The sequence below is a fragment of the Macrobrachium rosenbergii genome, chromosome 46 (genome assembly GCF_040412425.1).
Source record: "Macrobrachium rosenbergii isolate ZJJX-2024 chromosome 46, ASM4041242v1, whole genome shotgun sequence".
Lineage (NCBI taxonomy): Eukaryota > Metazoa > Arthropoda > Malacostraca > Decapoda > Palaemonidae > Macrobrachium > Macrobrachium rosenbergii.
In genome coordinates this window covers 23,230,098-23,246,386 of record NC_089786.1, presented here as the reverse complement: position 1 = coordinate 23,246,386, position 16,289 = coordinate 23,230,098, and the positions used below count along the sequence as shown (strand labels likewise).

Here is a 16,289-nt window from a genome sequence, read left to right as displayed (position 1 = left end):
TTGGACATTTCATTGTATTTTTGCATCAGGAAGCGTTGTGCTGCAAAAACACTAAAATGGATCATGTTATGAGTGTGGTTGTGCAAACTGTAAATTTCATTAGAGCACGAGGTTTGAATCACCGTCAGTTTGACTGTTTTCAGTGATAATGACATTCCAGCTGGCCTACCATACCACACTGAAGTACGGTGGTTAAGCCGAGGTGCCGTACTCAAGCGCTTCTTGAATTAAGAGAGGAAATTGGACAGTTCATGGAGAAAAAGGGCAACCCAGTAAAGGAACTTAAATGCCTAGAATGGGTGCAGGATCTTGCCTTTATGGTGGATATTACACAGCATCTCAATAATCTTAACAAAATGTTGCAGGGCCGCAAAAAAGTTGTCACTCAGTATTATGAAAACATACGATCATTCAAGTTGAAACTGTCACTTTGGGAGACACAGCTGTCTAACGGTGACACCTCTCATTTTCCATGTCTCACAGCTATGCATGTGACTGGTCTTAATGCTGATTTGGATCAATACAAAGACAAAATAACGGGATTGTTGCAAGAGTTTGAGTGGAGGTTTCAGATCTTTAGTGAACTTGAAAATGAATTTGCATTTTTTTTCTCGCCATTTACAGTCAAGGCTTCTGATATGCCTGCTGATATCCAACTCGAGGTAATTGACTTGCAATGTGATTCCAATATGAAGCAGAAATTTGCGTCAGTGGGCTTGGATACGTTTTATCAATATCTCTTGCCAGGGTACCCTAAATTAACATCCCTGGCTGCAAAGATTTTATCCATGTTTGGGACTACCTATCTGTGTGAACAGGCGTTCTCTGTAATGAACCTCAATAAAACAAAGCACCGCTCAAGGTTAACAAATGGACACTTGAATGACATTGTGAAATGTGTTGGTACTCAGGATTTAAAACCTGATATTGATGTACTTGTGAATGCTAAAAGATGCCAAGTGTCAGGAGCTAGTAGCAGCCGATAGATTTTGGTGAGAGAGAGTGGGATGGGATGTTAATTAGCATGGAGGGCTGGGCCTAATTACTAATATTCACAAATGTTTGGAGTATGAAAATACAGTTCTTGAAAATAAGATTACTCTGGTTTCATTCTCACCTTCAGTAGGCCTAGCCTACAAAACTGTTTGATCTGATGTAGTCTAATCTTATTGTTCTTGCACTGCTATAACTTTTTTTATGGTTATTAATTGTATTTTATTTTTCATAAATGTGCACATTTACATTTTTAAGGCAGGATGCTAACTTTCTTCATAGCTCCTCTTGAGATTAGTGTGGTGAGTTAACTTCAGATGGTCAGATGTAAAAAGATATCCATTCAAAAAAATTGTTAATGAAATTGAAAATATTTTATTTCCATTGGCTTCTCTGTGAATATATGTGCAATAAGCTAATACAGATCCATTGTAGGCTGAGTGATAAAAGCATAGTAGCCTACTGAAAAAAAAGCTATATATTTGGAGATAACAAAGGTTATTTTGCAATTATTTTACTGGTCCGGCCCACTAGAGATCAGATGGACTGTATGTGGCCCCTGAACCAAAATGAGTTTGACACCCCTGAGGTTACCTATTCGGTTAGATAATGGCTCGGAAATGTTGGGTTAGGTTTGAAAGAATAGGTATGTGTACCTTTATGTTAGGTTGGGTTTCGATAAGTACACAACAAAAATCTAAATATTACTGAGTTAATACACTGTATTAGGTTTGGCAGCTTAGGTTATGGTACACTTTGTTAGCACGGGTTTGGGAGATTAGGTAAGAGCAGCATATAGTGGGGTTAGTTTAGAAGGTTGTACAACAAAGCCCGCATATTGGGTTATGTTGCTGCTTCATCTATTAGCTTAGGCTTGAGAGATTAAGTAATAGCGCCAGCAGATTACGTTCGGTTTCAAATGTTCGGTTGATGACCTAGAAACTTGGTCGAATCATTAGAAAAGCGAAATATCCTGAAAAATTATGAAAGGGAAACGAGAAATGCAAAAAAGGACAGGCTGAATTTGTATTCCTCAATTAGTTTTATGTTCTTTTGAGTGATTGGAAATTTCAAACGTTATCAAAATATACATTTACTTATTTCATGCTATCGCGTTGGTATGAATAAAAAAATAATATATTTATCATTTTACAAGTATATTGTATCTTTTATTTTGCCTCACTATGTAGCATACATTTGTAGACATGATTGTTAATCAAAATATTTTCCTATTACACAGAGTGTTTCCGAGGAGAGAGAGCGATAGGAAAAAGACAGACGGACAGAGAGAATAAAAGGTCAGACAGGCAGTCAGAGTTAGACTGAGGTAGAAAAAGTGTCAATCGTCCACATCTATAACTTTGGCTACAGCTATAACTGCTGAACCAACTTTCTACAAAACTTAAACTCCAGTTAGCTTTCTGATGACCAGTCCATCAAATCCCGGAATTTCCGTTTCCCTTATAATCGCCAAACCCACCCGTTTGGCCTCTGAACTCGGGAGGTCAGCTGGTGATCCGTCAAGTCTCCGTCCTATCTAGTCATCAATCTCGGGAACTTGAGGGGAATCTGTTGTTATCGCGCGACCTCCTGCCGAGTCCTCTGATGTGGCCTTCCATAGAGACGATCTTTATAAAGGAAATTACTCAAATATGGCTTCCCCATTTTATATAAATCTTTTTCATGGCTTCTTTTCCGAGGTCTTTCACTGGGCAAAATAACTTGCCTACTCAAGAAGTCTATTTTGGTGTACAGCCTTTCCGTGGTTTCTTTCCTTGAAGGTTCATAATTTATGCCTCTATTCCAGTCCAAGCTAAAGGTGCTGCATCTCAAGAGCGTTTCCCTCCGCAGTTTCGTTGCCTTCCACTACGCAGTCTCTAAATCCTTACACACACACACACACACACACACACACACACACACAGTCTTAGTATTCGTTCCGTCACTCCCTCTGTATATCCTCTACGGGCATCGCGTGGGTTGAAAGCTTTCAGCAACAGTACAGTCCACAGCCACAAAGCTAATTCTCTTCTCCCTTTTTTCCTATCCATTCTCGCTTAAATTTTTCGTAATGGTTTGTAAACTTTGAGTTCTGTGGATAGACTGAGTAACTTAAGACTCAAGAAAACTTATTATTTTCCCAGCAAAACATTCTTAAGTGTACGAGCAGTTATGGAAAGGACACCATAGAAAAATCTATTTGACATGGCAGTAGAGCTAAACCATCCTAAAGTAGTGGCAATATTTTGACTTGCTATTCTAGGAGCGTGTGGCTTTGCTTGAAGTGTATTTTATTGTTTTCAAATGCAACCTCCCAAAGTCTTTCCCAGTTATTCACATGTCTGCCTGGAGTCCCTAAAATTATGGTGTCATCCTAAATGATGCGAATAAGAATTTTCCCAGATCACCACACAGATCTGAAAACTGCAGCATGAAAATTTGACCCTGAAAACCCTAAAATGATCACACGACCTAAGCACCTCAAAATTATATGACCTTTGACATCTTAAATTGGTGATATGACCATGAATACCTTAAATTAAAACATCACCCAAAGCCGGGCTAAATGTTCTAGCATAAAAAAAAACTATATCGCTGTGTCAGAAAAGGTTCTTTTTCTGGTTAAGTTCTGAAGTTGTGCTCATTTTACCGTATAATAATAATAATGATAATAATAATAATAATAATAATAATAATAATAATAATAATAATGGTGATGATGATGATACCTACATTTAAAAGGGAAAAAAAAGTGCCTACAAAACTACTGAAACGATAAAAACTAATATGTTGTGACCAGAAACATTAAATACTATTCTCATTCAAACGGTATATTTGGTGGACGCTCAGGACGTTCATCAATCTTTGGAATGTTCGATACGTAATTAGACATGAGAAGAAAGTTTGCAGACACTGGAGCCCACACATTTCATTTAGAGAAAATAATTTGTTGGCGAACAAAATATACTCTCCTCCTACCTACATATTCCCAGAATATACTGTAATGCTGTTGATACTAAGAAAATTAATTAGCACTATTTTACACCTCATTAAAACCAGGCTTTCAGGTCCGGAAAAGGAATTTTTCTCCCCCAATCACCTGCTCATTTCTAAAAGATTTTGTTTACCCACAAACTAGAACATAGGTTAGAAAACTACAATTGACAGCTGTAGTCTTTTTTTTACATCCAGACAGAGAGACTCATTTTCATCAACCTGATTCATTTGCACATTATATTATACTACATTTTGATTTGCTGTTTAATAATAATAATAATAATAATAATAATAATAATAATAATAATAATAATAATAATAAATAGGATGGCCGTCTGGATGCCGTTAAGTTTGTATTGCAGTTTCTGAATCTCTCAAAGGAGTCTCTTGTGGCAGCAGGTAAATTATATAACAGCTGTCCGAAGTTCATTTATTCCTTGACATTTTGTTAGCACTTATCAAAAGGCGAATGAAGCCAGGGTACAATAATGCCATATCTAAGCCCTCAAGCAGCTCACAGAGATTTTAGGCGAAAATCTCTGTGAGCCCGCATTACTGTACCCTGGCTTCATTCGCCTTTGATAAATGGTAGAGTGTGGAACGAAATGTCAAAGAATAAATGAACTTTGGACAGCTATTATTCTATATATAAATAATTTACCTGCTGCTACGAAGAGAACTTTTAGATCTCCAGAGAAAATATCCTGTAACGCTATGAGCATAATTTCATGGATATTCAAAATGTTTAAAATTTAATATATACTATATATATATATATATATATATATATATATATATATATATATATATTATATATATATATATATATATATATATATATATATATATATATATATATATATATATATATATATATATATATATATATATATATATATAGATTTATTTTTATAATATTCACTATAAACGAAACATGATAATAACTATACAACTTATGGGAATATCCAGTGCACAAGAATCAAATAACCATATCTCTATTCTTCATTTCATCTGTTCTTATTTACCTTTTATTTTCTTCTCCTTCTGCATTTACTCCTTAATTTCCAAATTCGTTACTTTTCTTCAAACTGTTATCATCATCAAAACTGGCTGTTCAGCATTCGAAAGTCGATTACGTCTGTGCGAAAGATATCTAGTCCTGAAGTTCTTTGGGAATAAGTCTCTTATTATACATTCCAAAAGTTCTTGATGCCATTCAACGAGAAAGGCTGCTCAGTCATTAATTATAAATAAATTACAAGAACTTATTATGATTCACGACCTGATCATTACTGTTTCTATGCGTTTGCTCACTGCCACTTGCTCATTTCATCGGGGATAAAATAATGACATCACTGCAATCAAAGATTTAAAAGATTATACAACTTCCCATACTCTCTCATGCGATGTCGTAACAACCACCAGGACACCTCTTCCTGTATTTGCTCGGTGGAAATAAGCTATCATCAAGTGCCTCTCGCCCTCTTTTTGTTTTTTTCTGGGGATAAATAACAAAAACCTTTTTCCGCTTACACAAAATAAAAGCGTGGTCATTTCATTAAGCAACGAGCGGACGAAAGATAATCCAATATCTCGGTTAATCAATGGAAGCAAATGGGTTCATTTTCCACCTGCCACACGTGATTAGTGATTAGAAGCCAGAGGACCCTTTCGCTCTTTTAGTAAATGAAAACAAAATCGACCAACCAATTCAGTATAACAATCCCTCTCCCGCCTCCCCCCCGCTCCCCAAAAAGAACAAGGTGAATCAACTCTCCCTTTTACGATATAGCCTGTGTGACCGATGTCATTTTTTATTGAATAGGTCTGCAAGGCTTCCCAAAACGTGCCCAGTGGGTCCCCATTCTCTCCACGCCCAACCCAAATGTTGTAATGGATTGCACAATCCTGGGAAGAAAAAATGAAATGAAAACATAAATAACAGAGAAGGTGGCGAATTCTACAATGCCGAGTTGGGTATCAGTTGACTGTCATGCCCCGATGTATGTTTGAAAGTGTGAAAAGCTTCATCCGTTTCGGGATGGGAGACACCATTGCTATTGCAAATAACCAGAATACTCTATGAACTGGGATCTCGGCAAATCAGTATATACGTCATGCTGTAAGGTTAGGTTATTCCAGATAAGCGAGAAACGAACATGGCGCGGCGCCTGTAGCCTTCCTTCCTGCAGATGGCGCCTTTCTAGATTTCTTTGGGCTTAGAGCCCGCTCTAGGTTAGGGAACTGGATGGCAAGTCCAGTGGTTAGAATTTCCTTCCTCGGCTGTACACTTATCCATACTTTCATTATTTCATTACCTTTATCTCGCCGTTAGCTGTTTCTTCAATATTCCTCTATTTATCTCCTGTCAATACTTTCTTATTATAGTTTCTTTTGTATACAGGTACAGGCCTTCAATTCATCGAGGATTGCTTAGCACGTTGGTGGTATTTTAGCAAGTCCCATAAGAAAGAGTGCAAACATGTACAAAAATTTCAATTAAATATATAGTGGGTTTCATTCCTTTAATTACAGAACGGTATCACACCATGAATAAACAATATTTGAGGTTTCCAAATATGGAATGAATGAGAGTGTGGTGGACTATGAGAGGATATTCAGGAGGTACTCCTGCCGGGACCTATTTTAGTTTAGATCATATAACAATCAGTGACTCCTGAATCGGAATCACATACCGCCAAAGTTGCGTTATTGACAATCTGCAGTCCAACTGGATGCTCTACTATTAATTAACTGCTGGCAAAGACGAATCGATAGATAATCATCTCCCGTGAGTGAGCTTAGGAAGATAGGCTACAAAGTCGCTGCTGTGATATAGGACTAATAACGAGAGACCCACTTCTGGAAATACAGTAGGTAACTAGAAAATAATATTATCAACCGGGCATTTTGGTGTGGGGAGAAGGGAATGTGTCACCAGAGACTGTTATTAGCAAGCACACGAATTAGCTTTATTTTTTTTTTCTTTAAAATTCAATGCCACAAATGGCTTCTCGTTTCTGATGAAGATTCATTCAAGTTCATATACAGGCAATGTAAGGTGTTTGGATATTATTGCGTGGATTAATAGAATTTTTCGAATACACTTCTGGCTGATACAGGACACTTTTATTGAATTAAAGGCTTTTTGCAATTTGAGGAATTAAAAAAAGGATCCCTGGTGGAAGTGCTTCCTACATTACTTAAAATTATCAATTATAAATCTGGTTACTTGTGTTCATTTATTTACCAGTTCCTGTATTTTCTAATTTTTCCCTTCGAAGTGAAATGCCTTTCAATCTGGTTCAGTATGAATGATTGTTCATTATGAACAATAAAATTATAATGACAGAATCACTCTCTTTCCCAAAAATTAAATTTGATCACTGCCTTTTCAATAATATATACATGTGTTATGCCTACAGGTGCTATGCCATTATTTACCCAATGAAGGCCATTTACGTCTGCACAATCAGCAAAGCCAGAAAAAGCAACAATTGTCATCTGGATAGCTTCCTTTATCCTGGCTTCCCAAAATCTTCTCATACGGGTGAGTAATGAATTTAACATTCCTTAAAGAAAGTGATGTGCATCACTTTGTTAGTTTGCACATTTTATATATATATATATATATATATATATATATATATATATATATATATATATATATATATATATATATATATATATATATATATATATATATATGTGTGTGTGTGTGTGTGTGTATTAGTTTGCACTGCCACCCTAACATATATAATGTAAATTTCTGCCAAAATGTGTAAAAAAAACAGTCAAGGCGAAACTTATCAGCTTTATTTAATGTTTAATTTTCTCTTCCGTGTGATACATCAGCATTTATACATCAAGTGCTCCGGATGATGTCAGTCAGATATTATGTATATATATACAGTATATGTATATATATATATATATATATATATATATATATATATATATATATATGTGTGTGTGTGTGTGTGTGTGTGTGTATGTACTGTGTATATATACACATGTATATATATACACTACCAAGTGTTTCTGAAATTAGAGCTCCCCCTCCACAGAACAGATGGAAAGTTATGAAGTTTTCTGCTATAGCCTATCTCTAAGTACATTATTTTAAGTTTCTATTAAGCTATTTTTCATTTTACATTTCTTGTATTTTCAGACTGAGTGACGAAGTTAAATACAGCCATGGCTAATGACTCGGAGGAAATCAGAGGGACAGACCGAATACGGGCTATAACCTTAAGAAAGGCCAGGGAAGCTGGCACATCTTTCATTTCACGTTTCTGGATAGCTAAATATATTAAAAGAGATGACTCCTTTGTTAAAAGAAACTGAAACAAAAATCCATATGACAGTCATCGCAAAAAGAGTGAGAATCTTGGAAGGCCTGAAGTCCTTTCTCAGGAGTCAAAAGACATCATAGCTGAGGCAGTGGGTAGACCAAGAAAGTCTTTACGTAAGTTGGCGCTTGAACTAGAAACAAAAAGGACAAAGAAGGGAAGTTACAGTGCTGTATATCGTGAGTTGAAAAAATCTGGTATGAAACCTTTTCATGTTATCAGCAAGCCCAACATCACTCAGCAACAGAGAGAAGATCGTGCATGGTTTTGTGCTTCATTTCTTAAAGATTGGGATGAAGCCAACTTTCTCCATGTTGCCGCATCAGATGAATTCTTCATTTACACAGTCAGGAAGCCAAATCATAAAAATGATATCATTTGGGCTGCAAATTTGGATGATATCAGCAATGACGTATGCAAATGCCAAGTTGTGAAATTTCCTGAATGTTTGGGAATTTTTCTCAGTTTCACTGCCAAACGGTTAATGTGGATCATTAAAGAAAAAGGACAGTCATGGAATGGCGAATACTTCAGAGAAACTGTGCTTACTGGTAGAGTATTTCCTTTCCTCAAAGATCCTGAAAATGTGTTATCTGTTGAAGAAGTCACATTTTTGCATGATAAGGCACCATGTTTCAAGGCTCTTCAGACACAGGAGCTGCTTCGAAACAGTGTTATCGATTTCTTCTCGTCAAGTGAATTTCCAGGTACCTCCCCTGACCTCAATGTATGTGAAAACATTGGTAGTATCTTAAAGGATCGTGTTGAAGCGCGCACAGTGAACTATGATGGTAAGGTGACTGAAGTGCTCAGGGAAATGGAGTTTGAGTCTCAACTTTTTGATTTGCTGAAATCATACCCTCAAGAATGCAGGCTGTGGTACAGGCAGATGGAGGCCACACAAATTATTAAATACTCAGAGAGAAACTTAAATAAATACCTGTTCTGAATTACTTTTGTTTTTGTCCATATCAATTTTAGTTTATGCTGTAGAGGGGTGGACTCTAATTTGAAACACCACCCTGTGTATATATATATATATATATATATATTACCTGATTGAAATCTCCAGAGCACTTGATGTATACATGCTGATGTACCACACGGAAGAGAAAATTAAATATTAAATAAAGCTGGTAGGTTTCGCCTTGACATTTTTTACAGCACTTCAGGAGCACTCGCACATATTGGCAGAAATTTACATTACATATGTTAGGGTGGCAGTGCAAGCTAACACACAGACGGATAAAAAAAATGCGCTTGACAGGAAAAAGTGAGAACCTTATTCGATGCAGGTGGCTCCTCACTTTTACTATTGAGCCTAGGCATTTGCATTTTTGAAATCGATAGTTTTATATTTTGCTATTGAAATACATCGATCAAGTTCATGTATTCTGATTCTTACAAAAGATTTCTTTTATAAAAATGCGTTCAGTCATTTTTATTGCTAGCACATTAGAATAAACTATCTGTCGAAGTACTCGCACACAGCAGATGGCATGATTTTTTCATTAACAAGTTCTCCTGCACATATCTTATGCATTTTTTGTACTGTTCTTTTCTCGCTTCCGATGATATTCCCAGTTGAGCAATATGAAAATGATCACATGACTTGAATGGGATCTAATATACACATCCTTTAGTACTGTCGGGAAAGAGTTTATAAGTGCATTTTCTCTGCATCATTATTTTCAAATCTTTTATTAGCGTTCCATGTTTTGTGTTTCATATTTCTCTCGTCTTTATCATCATAAAAAAGTCTGTTTTACTGCTTTAATGCAATGTCTAATATAGTATCTGGGTATTTCCATTTCATCCGCGTGTTGGTCAATATATTCAGGGCTTTGCCGTTTTGTATGGGGTAATAAAAACTCTCAAGGCACATTTTCCAACTAGGCCAGTTGATAGTTCTTTTGATGTAGGTTAAAAAAAAATCAGCGAAATTCCTTGCTGATATTCTGAACCAATTTGCTGGCACCATTTCTGATCTAATTATACAAATCAAAGTAGACTTCGCGAATAAATTAAATGAACGTACAGACTAATACTGATTCTAGGCTTGAGAGTTTAGATGTAAATCGTAATTCACGAAAGTGCCAAATGATTATCGGCTAAAATGTTTATTGCTCTCTAAATTCTGCTTTGGCCAAATATAACCCTCTTTCTTCATTTTTAAGCAACTTGCACATGAAATATTTTGAAAGCAGAATATAAAAAAAAACATTTCACGCAGAGTAATATGGTTTAGGAGTGTTGGCTAAATTATATGTATGGAAAATGTAAATACTTGATAAAGTGAATGAATTTGGGCCTTAAATTCACGATGGAAACAGAAAATGACGGTACCCTGGCCTTTTAAATTGCCTATACATCGCAGAAATAATAAGTGGTTTAAATAAAATATGCACAGAAAGCCTACAAGTATTTCTGCCTATGCACATTTATATTCTGTCCAAAGCAATGAAGTAAAGGAGTCACTTTTCACATCCACGCAATTAAGAGCATTAGATATGTGAAACCCTGAGTATATTGATGATGCAATGGATATAATCAGGAATACGGCCAAGAATTTATCCTAAATCTGTATTGAACAACGTGTTGAAAGCAGCAAAATTACTCTTTATTGTGATAATAAGCCTCCACTAAATATTGCCCACTATCTCTGCCCAAAGTCTCACAACCAATTAAGAACTTGGGATATCAAAAATTTCTTTTAAGAGGAAACTTTTAATGTTTGTTGGTGAGTCTTGAACTGCTGCTATTTTAAGTAAGGGATTTAATGGATATCTTGTTTACACATAAATACATACATGTTTACATTATATATATATATATATATATATATATATATATATATATATATATATATATATATATATATATATATATGAAATTTTTATCACACCGTGATTTTTATACAATCATGAAGCTACAAATGTCGCTTAATATCATATACCTCGGTATATCTCCGTTGGAGGCCAGAATTGTCGCCGAAGGGAATTTATATAAGTTATATAAATTCCTTCGGCGACAATATTCCAACGGAGATATACTGAGGTAGCGTATGATATATTAATCCACTTGTAGCTTCATTTATAATATATATATAATATGCATTATGTATGCATAATATTAATCCACTGATATCGTTTAATATCAAATTCATTATACCTTGGAAGTAACTTGCACTCAAAGTCAATTGTGCTTCTGTCCTGGCCAGCGTTCGAACCTGGGCAAGGGTTCAGGAACAACTACAAACAGTCGCCTTGTGTATTCGAATTCCGGCCGGACAAAAGCACATGTCAATTATAATTCCATTTGGAATTAAATTAATCCCAAGGTATAGTATGTTTGATATTAAACAATATTTATCGCTTAATGTTTGTGAACATGAAAACATTTGTGAATATGAAAAAGGTAACGTGTGTATAAGGCAAAAATGCATAATTAGCCACGTGCTACGAACCTGTCAATAGATATCGTTGAAGAAATGAACCGATATTAGTTGTGACTACAGAACCTACATTCGACAGAAATGTGTACAACAAAGTCAATATCAACTTCTATCTCTCCTGACAGTCTAGAGGTCGAAGTCGACTACTTATTGTGGTTTCTTAACAAAGGCTCAAGTCCGAATCCAAGCCGGGGAGGAAGCATATATCAATTACATATAGTTCCCTTTGAATGTAAATTATTCCAAGGGTCTATTGAATTCGATGTTAAAAGAGTACAAAAGAAGAACGGATGTATGTGACGAACAACTATATATATGTATATATATAGCTTAATGATAAATAATATTGCCAAGACCAGGAAGAACATTCTTTATTGTACAAGCTTTCGAGGTATAAAACCTCATCATCAGGCTGAAAAAACCGACAAGGATGAGAATCAATAAAATTACAATAAAATTAATTGTCATAATAAATCTTCAGCAAAAATACTAACGAAATATATAAAATGAACAAGTAAATACAAACTAAAAGGGTGAGACGTAAAATAACGAAAAATTAAAAACACAAACATAAAAATATGAAAATAAAACTAAAGTGAAATGTAAACAAACTACCACTCACAAAAGTAAAATATTTAACGACCTAATTGAGTACCTACTATGAATTTACACGATAGCTAGTTGAATACCAGACGAGTTGTTGTTCAATTCCGGCTTCATCTTTTAATAGTCAGCGACTCTGAAATTAAAAGGTCCAGTCTGTTTGAACAAAAAGACAGTACCCGGAAATCCAGGTCAGTGAAAGGATGGTCCTGTGCTAAACTGTGTTCTCTAATGGCAGAAAAGAGTGGTTTGGAAAGGGGAACGCTAGTTCTAATAGAAAGACCTCTGTGTTCCAAAATTCTGTGTCTGAGCCAGCGGGAACTAGATCCCACGTATCGCAGACCACACTGCGAACAAGTGAACAAGTAAACGACACGGGAATTAGGTCCACAGGCAGAGTAGGCTTCTCTCTCAAAAGTGATCCCACTGTAAAAGGATTACAGAAAACAAACCGGAAACTGATTTGAGGGAAACAATGCTTAAGTATTTCTTGTAACTTTTTTCGGACCATATAGCTACTATGACCAAGGTAAGGCAATTTAATGTACTTTACATCTTTACTAGCAGTACTGTACACCGGTCTGGGACAAAACTTTTCATCTAAAAATTTTTCAGAACTTTGTAAAATACAAAATTGGGATATGAGTTTTCAGAAAAATAATTCTGGAGGAAAACCATATCTTGATGAAATAAATTAAAATCACAACAGACATTGTAGGCTCTATTAATCAAAGTGCGAATTGAGTTCATCTTATACAACTTTGGCGAAAAACTGAGGTAATTCAATCCCAAGCCAGTAAAAGTACTTTTCCTATAAACAGAGGTCTCAAATTTGCCACTATTTCTGTATACCTGTACATCTAAAAATGGCAACTTATTATCCTGTTCCGTCTCACAAGTAAAAGAAATGTTAGGGTGACGAGAATTAAAATATTCCAAAAACAAATCAACATGTGATAATTCCTTAAACACAAGGAAAGTATCATCTACATACCTACGGTAATACAAAGGTTTGAAAGCACTAGGGCATTCAGACATCCAAATCCTTTCACAATAACCCATGAAGCAATCCGCATATACAGGTCCAAGGGAATTTCCCATAGCTACTCCATCTATTTGATTGTATAATTTACCATCAAAAGTAAAAATGCCATCAGCAGTTGCTAATACGTGGGATCTAGTTCCTGCTGGCTCAGACACAGAATTTTGGAACACATAGGTCTTTCAGTTAGAACTAGGTTTCCCCTTTCCAAACCACCCTTTTCTGCCATTAGAGAACACAGTTTAGCACAGGACCATCCTTTCACTGACCTGGATTTTCGGGTACTGTTTTTTTGTTCAAATAGACTGGACCTTTTAATTTCAGAGTCGCTGACTATTAAAAAGATGAAGCCGGAATTGAACAACAACTCGTCTGGTATTCAACTAGCTATCGTGTAATTTCATAGTAGGTACTCAATTAGGTCATTAAATATTTTACTTTGTGAGTGGTAGTTTGTTTACATTTCACTTTAGTTTTATTTTCATATTTTTATGTTTGTGTTTTTAATTTTTCGTTATTTTACGTCTCACCCTTTTAGTTTGTATTTACTTGTTCATTTTATATATTTCGTTAGTATTTTTGCTGTAGATTTATTATGACAATTCATTTTATTGTAATTTTATTGATTCTCATCCTTGTCGGTTTTTTCAGCCTGATGATGAAGTTTTATACCTCGAAAGCTTGTACAATAAAGAATGTTCTTCCTGGTCTTGGCAATATTATTTATCATTAAGCTAAGATTTCAAGTAGCCAAATTACCGTGTATATATATATATATATATATATATATATATATATATATATATATATATATATATATATATATATATATATATATATATATATATATATATATACATATATATATATATATATATATATATATATATATATATATATATATATATATATATATATATATATATATATATATATATATATATATATATATATATATATATATATATAATATATATATATATATATATATATATATATATATATATATATATATATATATATATATATATATATATATATATATATATATATATATATATATATATATATATATATATATATATATATATATATATATATATATATATATATATATCGACAGGGTAACGAGGAAAGCACAGGGCATTTTAATGATTTATTGTGCCGGCGTTTCACAAACCATCTCAGTTGCATTTTCAAGGCTGCAAATATTTGAACACCATATTACTCGTAATAACTCTTAGAATATTTCGACAAAATATATAGATTTACTACATTGACATCCTCAGTAAAAGTAAAATATAGCAGAATAGTGAAATTTAAAAAAAAATCAGAATACAAAGATATAAAAAACACAAGAACGTAAACTTAAAAAACTTAAAAACTTAAAAATGTAAAAGACGTAAAATAATCTTGACATCACTGGTTACATCAATATATTTAAAGTGAGACAAAATAAAATTAGTAAAAACCAGCAAAAAACAAAAAAAACTAGAAAATTAAAGGTCAAAATAAAATTAATACTGCCAAAAGAAGAAACATAAAAGCGCAAAAAACACTACGGAGTAAAACACCCACCAGCGGGTAGTATCAAAGAGAAACTAAACAGAAGAACCTTCAGAGACCGAGAAACGAAAGACGAAGTGCAACGGGCCATTACGTAATGTACAATTGGATGGAGGAATTCTGCGAGTTTAACGACGGAACTAGCTTTTTATCATTATGGACTCTAAGACGTGAAGTTCGTTTTCATTTTTGTACGTGTCCTATGATTTGGAAATCTTTGGCCTCTATTTGTTTTTACAGATCTTTGAGTGATTCCGAATATTTGATTGTTCTGGATTGGACAGTCTACTCCTGTCCTAAAACTTACTCCTCTATGAGAGTCCAAGCGTACTTTTAGTAGCCTTTTTGTACATCCAACATAGGTCCCTCGACTACATCTAGGGCAAATATATTTGTATACAACGTTGGATGACAATTTCAGAAAAAAGCTAATTGATATAATACACAAGGAACTACCAGCCCTAAACTTGAAACTTATTCCTAAGAACCCAGTCACCACTGGTTCTCTGTTCATATACAAAGACAAGCTGAGTCTGATGTTTACATCCAACGTTGTATACAAATATATTTGCCCTAGATGTAGTCGAGGGACCTATGTTGGATGTACAAAAAGGCTACTAAAAGTACGCTTGGACTCTCATAGAGGAGTAAGTTTTAGGACAGGGAGTAGACTGTCCAATCCAGAACAATCAAATATTCGGAATCACTCAAAGATCTGTAAAACACAAATAGAGGCCAAAGATTTCCAAATCATAGGACACGTACAAAATGAAAACGAACTTCACGTCTTAGAGTCCATAATGATAAAAAAGCTAGTTCCGTCGTTAAACTCGCAGAATTCCTCCATCCAATTGTACATTACGTAATGGCCCGTTGCACTTCGTCTTTCGTTTCTCGGTCTCTGAAGGTTCTTCTGTTTAGTTTCTCTGATACTGCCCTGGGTGGGTGTTTTACTCCGTAGTGTTTTTGCGCTTTTATGTTTCTTCTTTTGGCAGTATTAATTTTATTTTGACCTTAATTTTCTAGTTTTTTTGTTTTTGCTGGTTTTTTACTAATTTTATTTTGTCTCACTTTAAATATATTGATGTAACCAGTGATGTCAAGATTATTTTACGTCTTTTTACATTTTTAAAGTTTTTAAGTTTTTTAAGTTTACGTTCTTGTGTTTTTTATATCTTTGTATTCTGATTTTTTTTTTCACTATTCTGCTATATTTTACTTTTACTGAGGATGTCAATGTAGTAAATCTATATATTTTGTCGAAATATTCTAAGAGTTATTA

The 16,289-nt window shown here is 34.4% G+C and overlaps 1 protein-coding gene across 1 annotated transcript; it reads left to right on the top strand.

The window, feature by feature from the left end:
- The first annotated feature begins 251 nt into the window (after nucleotides 1-251).
- Nucleotides 252-986, top strand: LOC136830403 (general transcription factor II-I repeat domain-containing protein 2B-like). Its single transcript, XM_067089938.1, has one exon. It carries the CDS (start codon nucleotides 252-254, stop codon nucleotides 984-986), a length of 735 nt encoding a protein of 244 aa, XP_066946039.1.
- The last annotated feature ends 15,303 nt before the right edge of the window (nucleotides 987-16,289 follow it).

Coding starts and splice junctions, on each gene's coding strand:
- LOC136830403 (XM_067089938.1), top strand. CDS start 252: ATGGAGAAAAAGGGCAACCCAGTAAAGGAACTTAAATGCCTAGAATGG.